Below are 18,685 nucleotides of genomic sequence, written 5' to 3' on the forward strand. Positions count from 1 at the left end.
AGTTGGAAAAGTGAATGTGAATCTCCTGGTTCAAGCTCAAAACTTCTGAAAGTAGTAAATGAAATCTGACCATCTGTATCCCAAGCTGTGAGATACCTGAACATTCCTAGTTTTGATTTATTATGCTCTCTCTGGAGGGAAAAAAAAAAAAAAAAAAAAAAATGTTGCTACTGCAGGTGTTGTAGGCTTTGTGGTAGTGGAGCAAAACTTCACTCTGCTTGCATTGCTGAGAGGATTTGCAGTCTCTGGGAACCAGAGGAATACAATTTCTCCCAAACGCTTTCTTCAAATCAAGTGGAATGAAGCCATTTTATTTAACAGAATGTCCCTATTGAACGGATATGTCAGAAGGACTAAATGGTTGATTTGATCCCAAAAGTTGCAAATTTCTGCAGCTTTAAAAGCAAAGACCATAGGCATGACTTGGAAAACTTGAAGGCATTATTTTAGGCATTGGGGTTCCTGGGTGATTTGCCTGTTTCCACTAAGAATCACTAATGGCTGCTGCCTTGGATTATTTTCAAACGGATGTAAGGTATGACTTGACCTAAATTGCATCATAGCAATTCAATTTCAAGTGACAAAGGAAAACTATGGAGAACAGGTAATCTATATCCAATAATTTGTTGTCTCTTAATTTGCTGATGGTAAGAAGCAATGATAAAATTTAGAAGCTCTGTCAAAACTCAGAGAAAATCAGATATACTTGCTGCAATTTGCCCGACTAACATGGTTGAGTTGGCACTAAAGGTTAAACCCAGTGACCAGACTTGCCAGTTGATTGCTCTGAGTAATTGGCATGTGAACAGTGTTGCAGCTTTTGTTCAGGAGGCTGGTATTTTTCTGACACCGTTTGAAAGAGTGGCTGATGTTTTATATGCTCAGGTTCCAAGTAAAATGCTAGAGTCACTGTGATGTTATGGGATTGTTCAAGAAAGTATCTGCAGTTGTTTTTTTGTTTGTTTTTTTTTTTAAGTTGTGGGGTTTTTCTTCTGATGAAAAAATCTTAGTAATCAAATGCTTCCTTAGGGCAAGAACTTCTCAGTGTAAAATTAGAAAGCATAATCTTGGAACCTTGCTTTTTTTTCCGTCATTGCACAGAATGCACATAACAAGTGCTCGGAGGGGTGGTGGAGAAGAAAATAATGTGCAGAGCAGCTCAAGGAGAACCTCTGTGAGGCATGAGAACAGTCGTCAGAGGAGCTTCTTTCAAGTAAGGTGTCAGCACAGTTTGGAGTACCTGCTGGGCTAACCTGTCGGGCTGACTAGAAAATGAATGCTGCATCATATCTCCAATACTCTTTTGATTTCTAAGTTCAGCTGAACTTTAAAGCGCAAAGACTTGCATTTCCAAAATGTATTTTATTGGCTTTAAAGGTGACGATTCAATTCCCAGACAAAATTCTGCATTAGTAGTGTTTTTAGTCTACCCAACTTTGCCTGAAAGACCATATTAGATGGCTTCACAGTTAGACAGTATGGTATCTACAGGAACAACAGCTGTGTATGCTAGTGAGTAGAAGAATTTAAGGTAGGTGTCTGGACAATAGCCTGCAACCTTGACAGGGCCCTGCAGAACCATCTGGTATGTGCTGGAGTTGGAGAGAGCATCCTGTTGCAAGAGTCCTTGTATTTCTCTTTACTTGTGATTAAAACGCAGGTGTCTGAGGTAAGAAGTCATCAAGAACATGGAGAGCCTGGTTGGCACAGAACAGAGAGAAGTTCAGCATGGTTTATTATTTTCAGGTCGCTGCCGGTAGTGCTGAAGCCAGGCACTTCAATGTCACTTGCATTTTTATTTTTTGCCTCTGCCCTGTCCTCTAATATCGTATCTGCAGGCTTTGCCATTATGCAAAGTATCCCCATCCATTCCTACTTATTGGTAATGTTGACTGTACAATGCTTTTATTGCAGATTTACAATGTACTTTGTTGCAGCCATTATACTGAGGTGGTACTTTGAAAGCTATGTTAGAAAACTTTTGTTAATTGACTTGCAGTCGTGTCAGACCTCTTGATTACACTTGCCCATTTCTCTGGGGATTCTTTTTATTTATTAGTTGAAAAAAATTGTTGAGATAATCTGAGGTCCTGACACTTCTTCTTGAGCTGGGAAATGAAGAGAGTCAGCAGCATCTCCATAACAGTTGCATTTAGGTACTGTAGCTGTGTGATGGGTTGACTGTGGAGGAATTTTTGAAACAGCAAGGAGGCCATGACTTGCCACAGCTCAGCAAACCAAGCTACCAGGATGACTACGAGGAATTGCCTTGATGTTCAATTGAGGAATTAAAAATATTGTTGCAAGCAGCTGGCATTTCTTCAAGGACAAGATCTACGTGACTGCTACCACAAGGGGGTTGTTTTCTTGCAGTTGTTTGATTGCTTTCGACCAGTCTTGTGTGAGACGCTGTACGCCCCTGCTAGATTGTTATAAAAATCAGGCTGTTTGGGTAATAAAGAGAGCATGATCTGACCATATTGGTGTGTGCCGTGACTTCGGCTGTTCTTCCTGCAACAGTTGACTAAAATTATTTCCTTGTATTTAGATCTATTCTAAATCTATTCTCCATTTTTTGCAAATATTTGGATCCTTTTATACATTGTGCTCTGTGTAAAATCTTGAAGTCATGTCCCATTTTTTGTTCTAACTCTTCTTGAATAGCCCGTTGTTCTTTAAATTAAAAGTGCATGGTTTAATTTCTGCAGGCTGTTCCTTATCTGTACATACCTTTTGTGTACTTCCTTACTTTGTTTCATGTGCAAACAGAATCACACAATCACAGACTGGCTGAGGTTGGAAGGGGCCTCTGGAGGTCATCTGGTCCAACCCCCTGCTCAAGCACCTTGCTGTGCACTGACTAATTCACAGTGCTGGTCTTCAGATGCTTTTGGCTCTTCTAAAGAGAATGAGCAAAAACTGTTCCAGGTGAAGTTGTGCCTTGTTTTGTTTGCATAAAGAAAGCTGAAACTTCCCATCTTCTATAAATTGAGTTTGCTGATTTATCCTAGTAGAGAGTAGTCTAATCTCCTTTTTAATAGAAAGGATCTAGTATTTTCCTCATAATGTCACCTATTACACCTGGAAAAATACCACTAATTATAAATATAAATTATAAATATAATTACACTAATAAAACTACAAATAAAAACTATAAAAATAACACTAATAACACTAATTTAAAATAGACATCAAGAAAATACTGCTGAAACAGTAGCATTATTTGTGTCAGATGACATTAGTGGCATGCATTCTAATATATTTTGAGACTCTCATATTTGTCAGAGCACAAAAGCTCCCATGTGTAAGTGGGACACTAAATTTCTAATCCTAGTCTTAATTCCACAATTTCATGGCTAGGATCTGGATGAGTTTTCTCAACTGAAATCTCTTCTGCTAACCAGGCTGTTTCTTAGGGCAGCTGCAATTGCAATGAGACCTGAGTAGAACGGCGTGCTGTTCTTACAGCTGTGGCACTTCACAGTGACATTAGAAGTTTCATCTGCAAATTTGGCTGCTTTTTGTTGTTGCTTACAAGGCAGATATATAAAACTAGGGTGTTTTCAATTTCTACTTATATTTTCAGTTTAATTTTTATCATTTCTTTCACCTGAATAGAGACCATACTCTTTTCTTTCTCTATCCCTGTCATACAGAGGATACAGAATTTATCTCTACCAGTGGATCACAGCTTTTATTATTTACTGTCACCATTTGGCTGACCTCTTTGATCTGAAAAACTATGTAATGATAGCAGCAGCTTCCTGAGGGGCATATAGATATGATGATATTGGCACTGAGCCGTGCAACCACTTAGTGATCTTGCCGTCTCAATTTTGTCATCTTAGCCTTGTTCATTGACAGGGCATTCTGCTTTAATACAGGCAGGAAATTTCAGATAAGTGAGCTTTGTTATTCTTGTGATTATTGCTTCAATGAAAAACTACTCAAGTTTCTCCAGTTGGGAGCTTCTCTCCATATCACGCAGTTCTAGACTCTTCCCTTTTTCCTCCCCTGGATTTTCACGTCTTTGGATTTTCTCATAGAAAAACAAGATCCATCCCAGCCAGCATTCATACTGTAACTTCTAGCAGTGGTCTGTGGAAACAACAAGTGAAGTCTTGACACATAATTTTGCAACAGGGCAAGAATGCCAGGGTTTGGGGCAAATGTGCTGACAGTTTTTCAAGTTGTCCTGTCTGCATCATTGTTCCAGACATAATTAGGAATGCCAGTATTTGCAGAATATTTTAGTAAATTATTTTGTATGGGGTAGCTTCGTAATTGTAACACTGTTTTCCTGAACGCTTCAGTGTCACGAGTGTCATTAATGCAGTGAGGACATGAGACTGGTGTTAGATTACTGATTTTTCTTTGCCATTAGTGGAAATCATCCATCTATGTGGTCTCTGCATGAGAGGGCAGCATACCAGATCATCACAAATGCCTTGAGTGTTGTGGAGTTTTTTTATTCAAAGGATTATTATAAAACTAAAACTTTAAAACCTGTTAAAGGCTAATTTACTGAAGGCTTTATTCTTTAACCCAAAGCAGAACTGCCAAAAATGCAGCTTACATTCTTAGATAAGCTTAGCTACGGGAAAATTGGCTCTAAGGTATTGATTTAAATAAATAGCACTTTATATTCAGTTGGATGGCATCAGCATGTTCTTATGAAGCTCAAACTTCCAAAGGAATCAATACTATGAAACTAAAACTAAATAGCAATTAGTGAAGTTACTGCTGCCTGAAGTGGCTATAGATGACAGTTTTATGGTTGTCAGCAAGGATTATTTTGGGACACTGAGTTCTTACTCTCTGATTCAGAAGTATCTGATGGCTGAGTTCAAAATATTGGAGCAATAGAATGTATGGTTTTTTGTTTATTTTAAGAGATTTATTAGCTACATTGGTGTAACGCATATAACCATGCTTGCATCACTGGTATGTAGAGCCTGTACAGACTTAATCTTTAAGTATTTAAGGGTTTAGGTGTGTGAATGATTCTTGTAAGCATTGCTCAATAATTTCTTTGAATGCATTCTTATTGTTCAGTGCCCTTTTGTATAATACCCATACGATTTACTTCATTGAGGGGCAAAATGCAAGGATATGCTGTATTAGCTGAAGCGGTTCCTCTTCTCTTCTGTTTTCCCATTATGAAACGTCTGAATTGCTGATATCTGACATCCACACTGAAAGGAAAACTTTATCTGTTATGGAAAAAAATTTATTATCTTGCATCCACTAAATTTTGACTTAACTTAGTTTTTATGCACATTTACTTCAGGTAGAGGTGGTGTTCAAATACCTTACTAGTTTTCTACTCCTATGTTGAGAAATTTGTTTTAGGTGTTATAACAGTAAAAAAAAACGTTCATGAAAAGTAAGGTGGGGCAAGTTAGTGAATATTGAACTTGTTCAGAAAACTTTGAAGACTGACTGTTCGTGAATTTTGATTTCCATCTTCTCATGCTGTTAAAATTTGCTTTGCTGGGTGATCGTTCTTGAAGTGGGTATCAGCATATAATAAAAGTTTATGGAGCTAGTTTTAGTTGTCAGACAGTAAAATGTGTCAAAGTTCTAATGATTGGGCAAACTCTGTACTTTTCTTTTTGAATGAATAGGTGTGTGCTAGTTAATATAAGCAAGCGTAAAGTATAGATTAACATATCTCACTGTTTATCCACTTTACTGGTGCACATGGATGTACTGGATGGAGTCCAACAGAGCCCACCAAGATGATGAAGGAAAAGAGCACCTAGTCTGTGAGGAAAGGCTGAGAGAGCTGGGACCATTTAGCCTGACAAAGAGGAGGTTCAAGGGGGTTCTTATCAATTCTTATCAATAAATAGCTGAGAGAAGGATGCAAAGAAGACTGAGCCAGGCTCTCTTCAGTGGTGTTCAGTGACAGGAAAAGAGTCCATGGGCACAAACTGGAACAGAGGAGTTTGTCTGAACATCAGGAAGCACTTCTGTACTGTGTGGGTGATGGAGCACTGGCACAAGTTGCCCGGAGGTTGTTGAGTTACCCTACTTGGAGATCTTCAAAAGCCACCTGGACATGGTCCTTGGCAACCTGCTCTGGTTGTCCCAGCTTGAGCAGGGGATTGAACCAGCTGACCTCCAGAGGTCCCTTCCAAACTCAGCCATTCTGTGCAAATTGCCAAGATGATTGAGAATTTTTTGTTAGAAGCACAAGGTAGTAGTGTTTTCCCCTGACTTGTATAGTGAAGTTTAATACCCTAGTTCAAGAGATCAAGCATGACATGGCTTTCTAGGAAGGATTATTGTACTTATGCATGTGAAATAAGTTTGCCTCTCTTCACACAGAAGGAAGTCTTGCATTCCTGTGACTTCTTCATTTTTCTAATGTTTAATAAAGTATACTTTAATAAGTTTTCAGAAACTGATTTTTTTTTTTTTAGTTTAGCAAGAAAGTTGAATTGTGACAGAGCTCTGCAGCCTCGGTGCTTATTATGTTTGTGTGTTCAATTTGCAGAAGCGTGTGTGTTCCCATCAGGGTTTTATCTTAATTAGTGTAATTGATTGCTAAAATTAGGCCCAAGAGTCCACTTACATTTAGCAGGAGAGAGAAAAAATGTTTTTATAAGGTATAGAAGTCCTCAATTGTTATGTAATTATGTTTTTATAGCCTTTGTGTAGTTTTCTTGTGCATTTTTATTATGAAGTCTAGCAATGTAGGTTATTTACAAAGGATCTCGTTTTCACACCTTGTAGTGAAAGCTCACACTTTTTGTAAAGTGTTTTTCTATGAGTCTTCCTTATGACCTATGAATGTACAGAGATAATCACTTTTCAGTAAGACCTTCTGTAACAATCCTTTCAAGACATGGGTGTTCAATTTACCATTTTTGTTTGGGAGTAAACATGCTTGAAGATAAATACGTTCTTTTCAGTCCTTTACACCCACTGTGTTTGGAAATTTGTCTCAGGTTATGCCATTTAAGAGAGACTAACAGATTCTTTCACCATACCTTTTACATCAGAAAGAAATGCCAATGGTTGGGAGGTGTGTGGTCTTCTGGGGGTGTTTTTTGTATTTTTATTTCTTTACTAGAATGAAAAATACTTTCAAAATCATCTGTTGATGAGATCTGGGGGGGATGTGGATGAATTCACAGCACATGAGTCTGTGGGATGAGGTTCATTAGACTTGGCTCCCTGGTGCCAGAGGCAGGCGTTTGTGCTGGTCCCTATCCTCACCTCCCTGGTGTCAGCCGCTTGTTCTTGCCACTTTGCTGTCCCCTTTCAGATCGCCGTGAGCAGTTTCAGCATGACACTTCAACCAAAAACTAAACAGAAAAAAATACCTGGTAACGTTCTTCAGTATTGGTGAACTAAGGTGACTTGCAGAGGAGTTTGACAAGCTTCAAAGCTCTCAAAGGACATTGGCTGTACAACCCAAAAGAGGTGAGGGTAAGGAAGCAATCAAGAGAAAGTATTATGAGACAGCAGTCTTTGGCAGCAGCAAACTCAGCTTAACAGGCCAAGGAGCCATGCTGACAGTCAGTTTTTCTTTTCATGGTACTTGTCATAAATTCATTAACTATGAGATCTGTGTTTGGAGAGATCCAAAATTAGGGCATGCTTGAAAACACAGGTTTGTTCTGTGCTAGCAGTCGGGGAGTTAAAGCTGTGCACAAACATTTTCTGTAATTTCTTTAAAGAAATTACATGAATTAGTCTGTAAATGTTCAGTAACATGACTGACATAGGGCAAAGAAACAACAAGACTTTGCAACTTCTGAATGGTTGTTTCCATCTGTAAAATTCTGAGTTGTGACTTTGCTACTTGTCTTCTCAGGAGGGAGAAACATTCCAGCAGATTTCATGGATACAAATTCACATGAATGTAATCCCTATGTGCAAACTGCAATTGTGACCACGTATTTCTTTGGGGATATATTTGCCATAGCTACCCAAGGCATTTATCCTGTTAGGGCATGGTTTCTTTTTCTTTTCTGCAAGGGCTTTTTGTCTAACTGTTCATCTCAGCATAATAATAATACTGAAATTTTGTCATAGTAAAACTGACATCCACTGCGCGGCTGTTATGCTTACAGTGTCCTCCAGGAAAAGCAAGTACAGATGATGTTAATTAGAGAAGACCTTAGGGGACTGTGGTCATAAAGTGAAAATCCTTCAGAAGAAAACTTCCGAAATTCATGCAGCAAATTGTTTGAGACTTGCTCAGTGTAACTGTCACCATAATCCCAGATGAATTTGGGAATTAAAGACTTGTGCCATCAGAGAGCTGAGCGTCTAAAATAGCTTATATGACTTTTCCTATAAATAACTAGAGAAGAGCTCAAATGAGATCTGGTATGTTCTAAGGGTGTGGTGAATAAGTAGCTGTGAGGTCTATAAAGTGCAAAGATCATCAACTGTAGTTTTTGTGTCTTCTGTACTTCAGAATTTCAATATTTAGAAGTTTCAACTCATTTTTGTGGACAGAAAAAAAATGTCAGAAGATCTTTATTCCCAGCCCCTGATAACTACAAATAACATAGTGATGGAGCTAACCAGGTTAAAACATTAAGGACAGTAATTCAACAGGAAAAAAAAAAAGAAATCACTTTGCTCTCACCCATTCACCCAATATTGGGGGTGAGGGTGGGTGATGAAGAGAGCTCAAGGAGGAAGGCTAGCACATGTCTTTGCATGATGTGGGGAGATCTTGCAAAGCTTGATAACATGAAGTTGAAAGACAGCCTTGGTCCCTATATCTAGCCATTTTGAAGACTTGAATTAGCTAACATTTCAGAATTTGGGGATGAAAACCTGTGAGGAATGTCTTTCTTCCCTTTTCTCTATATGATGTTTCTAAACATGTTTGTCAGATTCACCAGGTGTTAGAATAATAAAACATAAGGAATAATTTTTTCCTTCTCTAGAGTATGGTAAGTAATAGCTTTAGAGCAGCTTGCTGTGGATAATTAAAATAATGCCATTTTGTATTAATTTATATGTTGGATGAGAAGTAAAATCATGGAACATTGTCTTGAATTTAATTTGGAATTAGTATAGGTTGGGTTCCATTTCATCTCTGAAGTGAAAGTATCATTTGCATATTAGTACTCATGAGCATTTACTATGAATGCTGTTTTACATAGTGAAGCAGTAACGAGCATTGACATTAAAAATAAAATGCTTAAAAAACATGGGGATTAAAGGGAGACCAGGACGTGAAACTGAGCCAAAAAAGGTACAATTTAAAGGGGATGGGGAGGTGTATGTGTGTCGAATCTTTTTAGAGAATAAAAATAGCAGCAGAATTTTTGATTCACAGAGAATTTAACCGCAGTTTAAGACAAGTACAGGCATGTTTACTTTTAAGACAATGAAGTCTGAAGTCTTAAATGTCTGTGAATAGGTGATAAGAAATGACTGTCTTGTTATCATGCTTCTGGCTGTCCTGTGAGATCTGTTAACATCCCTTGGAATTCTAGGAATTTCTTCACCCTTCATTTGTTATGCTTTTAGGTTCCTAAACATTTGGAGTGAATGCTCATGTAAGATAAATCATTTTTCTTTCACTGTTTATCTTCTTTTCATTGCAGCCCATAGACATGAGTGTTGTCCACTTTCATCCTTATATAAAATAAATGTTCATTGCAGAGTGGGGTAGACAGATGGTGTAAAAGACTTGATTAGAGTATTCAAATATGTGCATAGTTGTAGCTTATTAATCTAAGCTGTAGCAGGATGCTGGAGTAGTAAATCTATGTACTGTTTTGGGGGTAAGTGGATATCAGACTATTTAATAAGCTGCAACTTGGATTGTTTCTGAGGGCTACTTTTTGATACACTGGGTTTCTTTTTTCATATTTGTTCATTGGCGCAGAGACTGCCCTCTGCTGTACTCTTCAGCTGAAGGACTGTTTAGGTCTTGTAAGCACTAAGTGTAGCTGCTGGTAAGTGAGCAAAAAGTGTTAAATTATGTAAGAGCTTTATCAATGACACAGGATAGCAAAACATAAGCAAAGGTCAAATAGGATATTTCTGAATTTAAAAGTATCTTTAAATGACCGTGACAGAGGTCCGTGTCTAGTGAATTCTGGAAATAAGATTCCTGAAGCCTACTCCGATTTCTTTCTGCTGTCATGCCCTCCCCTAATACATCTGTATTAGTGTACATCCCAACTGAAACATTATTCCTCCAAGTGTCTATTTTTCATTTGGTCTAAAAAGCAGAAATTAAACAATGCTTATGTGCATTGCAAATGCTAGTGTATATTTCAATCAAAGGGAATCATGCAACAAGTAAGGTGTTGGTTAGTGTTATCAACGATTGTTTTTTATTTCGGTCAACTTTGGAAGGACTTTAATTTTTTGTAACTGAGACCAAAGCATTTATACCACAGTAGAAAGTCCAATTTGTTAAGACTAAAGCCTTTTGTGTGGTGGTTTTGCTTGACCTGTGCTATCACTTCTAACAGACTAAAGTGTCTCGCTATTGAGATTCTAATCGAGGACGATTGTTGCTAATAGAGCATGCATCATGTGTTTTTCACTGAGACATCAGTATGAATTTAAATAAGATTTGTGTTCTCCCTCTTCGTATCTTCACTTCATACCTTAATAATTCATATGAATTCTGTAGTGTTTCTTTTATGAAAATTGGCCTGTTTGATTTCTTAAAATTTAGATCATGCTTATTCTGAGGGGCTCTGATTTCTTCAGATCTAACAGAGCTAAAATATATTATTAAAATTAATCTGTGTGGTGCATCTTGATCTGTCTTCACTTGATTTCACTCACCTGAGTCGCTAAGGCTGTGAGCATTTTCTGATGGCCGACAGGAACAGCACAGGCAGCTGAAGTGCTGTACTTCAGAGGTTTTACTGGTGTCGGTACTGCTGTGTGCTGAGAGGTTTTAGCCATCTGCTGACCAAGCTTGACACGACTCACAAAAAGTGCTTTTTCACCCCTGGATTTGAGTAATCCTCTCGATTCCAGGCAGAGCTGGGCGAGCAGCTGCCCCCGCCTCATAATGGCAGGAGCAGAGGCCGAGCGCAGTGCGGAGCGGCACCGCACGGCTCACGGAGGATGCGAGTCCTGCAGCGCTTCGCAGGAGCTGGGTGGGAGCAGACAAAGCTCGCCATGGGAACGAGCAGTCCTGCTCCGGAGAATGGCAGAGGAATGCCGAGCTGGTGGTGTGCATGAGGAGCTGCAGCTGCTGCTGTGGAGAGCCCTGGCCCGGGGGGCAAACATCACGGCCCTGTGCCGCTGACCAGCCGCTCTTGTGGGCGTTTGGCACTGGAGAGGGCTTCTTTGATTAATGGTAATAATTACAAATCTTGCATGAGATACCAAAATACTACAGTAATGTGTGCATGATTCCACTTGTTTATATGGCAAGCAACTTGTATATGCTGCTTATAAAACTGAATCTAAGCATCTGAAACTTCAATTTCACCATTTTCTTTGCGCTTTCGTGTTGTGAGCTGACAGTCTGATTCCTCTTGTACAAATGTAACTAAGCAGTAACAATCAAAATTGCTTTCCTTTTGAGGGCTTAGCCCTTTTTGCTGTTGATCCACATACCTTGCACATTGAAGTGAGCATGGAATGTTAAAACCTTTCGGCATGTCTGGTAGCCCTTTGAAATACACACATTGAGCTGAGTTACTCTGCTTGACGGGTTTTCTAATGAACCCAGGACTGAAATGATTAGAAGTAAGAGTCAGCTGGATATTGAAGGAAACGTTTTCTTCTAATACCAAGACTACGGTATAACATATATTTAGAGGAAATGACGTAAAATGTAGACTTAAGAAAATAATCATAGCAGAAGTCAGTCTTGAATATATTGCAAAATTAGTGTAAGAGTTTTTTTTCATATCACAGAATTTTTGAAAATTAAGAAAAACAGTATCGAGCTTTCCTAGGGTTTGCAACTTTTACTCGCTTTTGAAACACATCAAGCTGCTTAAGTTTGTATCAGGTGTTTCAGATACTGTTAAGCTTCATATGAGCTCTGCAAAGTATTTTCTACTACAAACTCCAATTTTTAATGCTCGTCAGGTAATTTTATGCTTTACAAAATGATTTGTGCTGTTTTCCTTTATGTAATTGAGTTACAAGACTCTTAATCATGAAATACCGTTGAGGAAACAGATGATGTTTGGGAGATGATGCATTGAAAGTTTCTGTAATTGTTCATCTTAAGACTTGATGCAGTGCTTAATGGTTAGAGTAATTTTTTTTTCTGTTCCTGGTGTCTGCCTCAAGCTGAGTCTTGTTTTTAACCTCAACTATACCATGCCTTAATTTGAGGAATAAGTGAACATTTTACCAGTGTCATGTTTTACCTTTTAAATTCCTTAGGACCACTGTAGAGAGAAACTTCAGAGTTATTCTGAAGTTTTTTTTTTTTTCCTTGTGGTTATTTAATTTGTTGCAGTTGGGTGGTAGCATTTTTCCAGAGTTGTTGGTGCTGAGGATCTGCGATATGTGAAGCACTCCTCAGAAAGCAGAAAGAACAGTGGACTTAGATTTGGAGGGGGCCGCCTGTTATCACAATTCCTTTGATTAAAGGAAGTTATTCCAGCATTCCAGACATGCAGCATCCCTCTGCTTTTACCAACTAGATATTTTTAGGGGGTAGGGCTTGCGGGAGTTAGTTTGGTATTTTGGTAATCTTAAATCTTAGCTTGCCTGACAAGTGAGGTTTCATATCTTTTGTATTACCTCAGTGTGATTACTTGGCCTGTACTGCTTATTGCTTGCTTAAGAGACACCCGATTTTCCAGGATATCAAAATTATTTTCTACCAAGTGCTCCTGAAACTCCTAATATTTGATGTCTATTTCCAGAATATGGGTGTTAGTGTGACTGCAGTGGAACTCTAGCTTTCCCTAACTTCTTTCTTTCTTAACTGACTTAACTCAGATCTTATATACTGAAAGTGAGTAGCAGTTATTACAAGTCACTTATGTCTCAGTTACTCTTTCAGGAATTTGTATGCCCTTGGCATCTTGCATAGAGTTTATGCTGAAAATGTAAGCAACATTAGTAATGTTTGCCCAATATTGGTATTTGCCTAGTACTAATGTTTACCTTATATTGTTTCTGTTTCTCTGGTCTTCAGTGTTCATTGCTATGCAAAAGGGGTTTAAATTTCTTATTCTATGTAATATCTGTGTACATATATACACAGATGCATAAGTTTTGGTTGTGCCCTTTCTCTGATTTAACCTCAAAACCTACTCTTTATGTAGCTAATGATTTTAAATTTGATGGAGGGAATGTACCTAATCTCACCTTCAACATTTTTGATCAGTTTTTTAGTATTGGCCAGTATTGGCCATCATTTTGTGATGTGTAGGTTTCTTTAGTGTGACGTTACTTAGCTTACACTCTAAGTGTTATGATGATATGTTTTAAAGTTGCATTTTACTACTTGCATATCCTTAGATAAGGTTTTGACTTCCTTGGTGCTGAGTAAATGGGCATTATTCATTCCCTCATATTGTTTTGACACCTGTTAGTCATCGTGTGTGGACTGAGGAATGTAAGTTTTTTGTCAACTTGTCAGAGTTGAAAATAGATGAATGTAACTTTCAAAGGGCTCAGTCTTCAGCCAAGTTGCAGCTAGTACTGTGTGCATGAAATAGAATTTGAATTATCTTCCACACACAGCTCTGCTCTTTGCAATTTTGTTTTACCCACTGAGACTTTGTTTTTGGAAATTGGCAATTGTGTACAATGACATTGCCTTTGTTGAAAGGGAAATTGGGCATTCTGAGGGTCGTTTTACTAAATTCTTATCTTCCTCTCTCCAAATTTCAGAGATCACATTTTGGCACAGTGCTTTATATAACTCTTACTGAATACAAACTATGACTCCGTTTTTCAAAAAGCTGTTCTTTTTAATTGTGTACTTAGAGAAAGTTTTACAGGCGCTAGTTGACTGTGCAGAACTTGCAGTGCTTGCCTCAATACTGTATAGCTTTTGATGGGCTTTTCTTGGTGGTTGCTTGATTTTTGTTTATTTTGCGTATCAGTGCAGGGCAGTTAAGCATCGTTGGAAGGCAAAAAAAAGATTTTTCACTACCTAGAAATGCTTTCAGATTTACTTGAAAATTTTAGTAATAACTGGTTGTAGTGATTAGGGAAGAAATAAGTGAAGAAAATTTTGCTGTTGCTGTATGTGGCTGTATACTACTAATGAAAATAGAAAACTGTACATTCTTAGGATTGCAAGCTGGCAGAAACTTGTGTAGGAGTGTCTGTTGCTGCTCCTCCAAAGCTGTACTATTGCTATTTAATTTTCAACTTAATTACAACATAACCAGCCTTCCTCTCCTCCTCCAGACACAAACATTTGGTCTGATTTTTTTTTCTTGTCTTGGTGCTTCCAGTGCTTTTCTGTAATACAACTTTGAGATGCTTTGTAGTATTTAGGTAGGCATTGGAAAGGGTTGCCCAGGGAGGTGGTGGACTTACTGTCCCTAGAGATGTTTAAGGAAAGGTTGGACATGGTGCTTAGGGACAAGGTTTAGTGGGCGATACTGGTGGTAGGGGGGTATTTGGACCAGATGATCTGGGTGGTCTTTTCAAACCTTAATGATTCTATGATTTCTTTTGACTCAGTAAATAATAGATAGCAAAGGAAACCTGATAAAAAGGAATTTAAAACCTCAAGCACAATTGCTAGTTGTAACTCTGTACAACTATTTATTTTTTTACCTTTTAATTTGACATGTTGAGGTTGATATATCCACGTCTTTGTGACAGAGAAAGCAGAAAGAAAAAGGCAATGTGCTGTAAGACACAGCTATGTGTTGTATTTAAGAGCTGAGTGACTGCATTTACCTTAAGACTTAGGTTCTTTAGCCTGAATCAACAGGAATGATAAACCATATCAGGATGGAAGGCTGGATTTGGAGTATAGTGGAATGTCACTACTTGCCTGTGGAAATTACTGTGTACTGTCAAATATACGTGTGTTTGCACGTGTGAAGGTTTCTACTCTTGTATTTAACACTTTCCACTTTAGTGCATGTCTACAGGAAGTATTAAGAATAACTGCTCACGTGAACTTATCCTAAGACTTCATGGCTACTTGGAATTGTGTAAGTGCAGCTCCAGACTTCTTTTTTAGATAGTATCTTTAGGAAGAACTCTGTGCCAGACCTGTCTTCTCTGAAACCTGGGAATCTGTGTTTACATGAAAATACCTCAGTTTTTGAGCAATACGCGCAAATATTTTTACATGTTTATTGAACTTCATGTAAGCATGTTGTCTATGACAAGTTATTCATGTTTAGTGTTTGTAGGATCATAGACATAGATTGTGTTGGAATGTTTAGGAGTGAAAGGATAAGTTAAAACTGATTGAGAACTTTAGGAAATTGCTAATTTGCAATTGTGTATGTTAAATGCCAAAAATAAAATGCTTTGACATGGATTTATAAGGAACTTTAGCATTGGTTTTAACAGTGCTCTTGCTAATATAAGCACGTGAAAATTACTAAAATGAATGAATCAGATTTGTGAGGGTTCTGTAGTTCTTACAAGGGAAGAAGCACTACATAAATGTGGAGGGAAAATTCCACTGTTCTCGTGTCTGGAGCCTTGAAAAACTGTCTTAGGTGTTTTATTAATACAGTTACTCACTAGCTTCCTTTGAATGTCTTCCATTAGATTTTCATCCTGGATGCTTCTTCAACTGCCTTGTGATGGAAGGGAAATATTATTGAAGTTATAATGGATTTTACACAGCATCACAACAAAAACTGGCCTAATAGCATTTGTCTTTGAAGCGAATAGGCATAATTACGAATAATCATGACAACTTCTCATATGAATGGACACATCACAGAAGATTCTGACAGTGAAACAAAAAATGTGGATCTTGCATCTCCTGAGGAACCTCAGAAGCACCGAGAAATGGCTGTTGATTGCCCGGGGGACTTGGGCTCCAGGATGATGCCCATGCGGCGGAGCGCTCAGCTTGAGCGAATCCGTCAGCAGCAGGAGGACATGAGGCGCAGGCGGGAAGAAGAGGGAAAGAAACAAGAACTGGACCTCACTGCTTCTATGAGGCTTAAGAAATTAGCACAAATTCCTCCTAAAACTGGAATAGACAATCCAATATTTGACACAGAAGAAGGGATTGTTTTGGAGAGTCCTCATTATACTGTGAAGACGCTAGGTAGGTAAAATGCAATGAATGCGGTAATGGAGAAAATATTTAATTGAATATTAATGTTCTTCTAGGTGACTAAAAGACATGGTTTAGCTAATTCTTCCTACTTGGATTTCAAGTCTTCGGGTCCTTCAGACTTAAGGTTGTTCTTCATTTTGCCATCAGGTTATGTTCTCCAGCAAGGGGCTTTTCAAAACTGATCCATTTGGGGGGCATTTAAACAAACTCTAGAATGCTAATGGGTTCCTTGGATGTCTCAATCATCTTAAGGTGGGGAAAACTGTGCAACTGCCACCGAATTTCCTTATGTTTGATGAAGGACAGACCAGAATAAGCAATGAATAAACATGTTGTTTCCTACAATAAAACCTTTCGTACTTTGTGTGATTTTACTGAATTTCTGAACTATACTGCTTCTGACTCCTTCCAGATTTCCACATTTGCTGTCCAAGTGAGCCTGATTCATCACCTGACAAATCTCTAACCTTTGTTAACAGAACCCCAAATAAAAATTGTCAGGTGCTAATGAATTACAAATATGTTAAACTACTGTTATTGATTCATGTTTAAAAAAAATGGATTTTAGCTTAGCTTTTTTGTTAATCCATAACATCTGCACAAAATATAGGGGTTTAAATAACAGCATTCACTCAGTTGTCTGTGGTTTTAGTTTTGAAAATGTTTCATAAGCGCTAATGTCTAATTTGGCATATCTTTGCCAAGCCTTTAATCTTTTCATCTTAAAAAAATATATGTAATAAGATATTGTTTATAAAGACAAAATGGGACACTTAATTAAAATTTCAAAGGGCATGTTTGTTATCAAAACAAGATGTGATTTAGACAGCAGACCTAGTGGAAATAAATTTCTGAACATCTAGAACATGTGCATTTAAGTATTCAACTGGCTTGCTCACAGCAGTGTAATTCTCTTAGATGCAGAAAATATTTTGTTCACTACTGTTTATTCTGCTTAGTTAAATGAGTAACTGATGCTTCAAGTAAGTAAACCTTTTGTAACTACAATTAAAACCTTTTTTTGGAGGGGAGTACCTGCTTATTTTTAATGCTTTTGGCAAAGATTACTTATAAATATAGACAAACTTCTAGAAATCGTTTTGGATAAAACAGTTTTCTTAGTCCTGTAATTCAAGTAGTATATGGAACGTTAGAGAGCTAGCACTAGCACATCGGGTACTCTAAAGAGTTCTATACAGAACTTAAGAATTAAGGTATTGGTGGTAATATATAACTAAACCAACTTAATATCACTAAGTTTGTTCATTACTTTTTGTTTGAAGTGATAAGCACAGCTATTTTCTTTTGCTCTTTTTCTAATCTACTGTGTTAAGCAGTAACCACGGGTCCTCCCCTGCAGTTGCGTATTTTTTCTCTAGCAGTCTTTTGATTAATAAGTATATTGCACAGTGCTCCATCGCATTCCAGCCATTTCATAGTCTACTGGAAAAAAAGACAGCAGTGTTTCTTGTAAAAGAAGACTTTAGGAAAAAAAAAAAAAAAAACAAACAGTGGATTGCTAATTGGTCTGCAATTTAAAATGGACTCGTTCTGCAAAAGAATCCTGACTTGTCTGTGAGTAAATGCAGATGTTAGTCATTTACTGAACTTCTTTTTTTCTAGACAACTCTTTCAATAGGGAATGTCTAGAGAATAGAGTCTTGTTACCTGGTGTTCATTTAAAACAAAAACAAAACTACAAAAAGAAATCTATAATTTAGAATTCATAAACAGGGACCTAGAAAGAGTTAGGCATGAGTAAAGCCAGATTTTCATGCGTTTTTGTGTGTGTTTTTACAATTCAACAAATTACTTAGGAAGGGATTTCTAGCTTAGTGGGAATATTTCATTTTATGTATTACAACCATTTCTTGTGATTCTTTTCTTTTTAAAGATTTTTTTTAAAGTATCTTGATGAGGGGCAGGGGTATTTGCTGTTCCTTCAAGGATCATCATTTGATACAGGGCTTTTACATCCAGCACAGATGAAGATTCAGTTAAGAGGGGAATTAGATGGGGAGGAGAGCACTCTGGTAGATCTGTAAGAAAGGGTGAAATAGAAGGCACTAGCAAAGGGCTGAAGAGGAGAATATGTAGAGGTATCTAGGAAGGGGCATTTTCTTATTACTGTTATACCGTAGATACCCATTATTCTACTTTTATTTATGTCCTATATGGAGTTATTACAGATCTATGTGATTGTGTATAACAAATCTGTGTGCATATATGTCTGAGAATTCAAGTACTTGCATACATAAGGGAAGTAGAGAATTCACAAATAATTGAATAAAATCATTTATGTGCATAAGGGGTGTTACAGAGTTAGGTAAGTTAGGTTCTCTAATGCATCACTTATTTGAACCTAGTAACAGAATTGTGATGTGTGTTTAAGTGAATAGGTATTAATAGGAGCTTTATGTGCAATAACATCTGTTTTCCACTACGCTTTTTTTTAATGCTTGGAAATAATACCCTTCATCAGTCTGA

The 18,685-nt window shown here is 37.6% G+C and overlaps 1 protein-coding gene across 1 annotated transcript in view; it reads left to right on the top strand.

Annotated features, from left to right (window-relative positions):
* Positions 1-18,685, top strand: part of PALS1 (protein associated with LIN7 1, MAGUK p55 family member) — a 49,462-nt gene that overhangs the window by 8,427 nt on the left and 22,350 nt on the right. Inside the window, exon 2 of the mRNA XM_084519446.1 lies at positions 15,676-16,186. Within this exon, the coding sequence (XP_084375572.1) occupies positions 15,820-16,186 (367 nt within the window). The 5' untranslated portion in view covers positions 15,676-15,819. The remainder of the gene's footprint in view (positions 1-15,675; positions 16,187-18,685) is intronic.

The sequence above is a fragment of the Aythya ferina genome (assembly GCF_964211825.1).
Source record: "Aythya ferina genome assembly, chromosome: 5".
Lineage (NCBI taxonomy): Eukaryota > Metazoa > Chordata > Aves > Anseriformes > Anatidae > Aythya > Aythya ferina.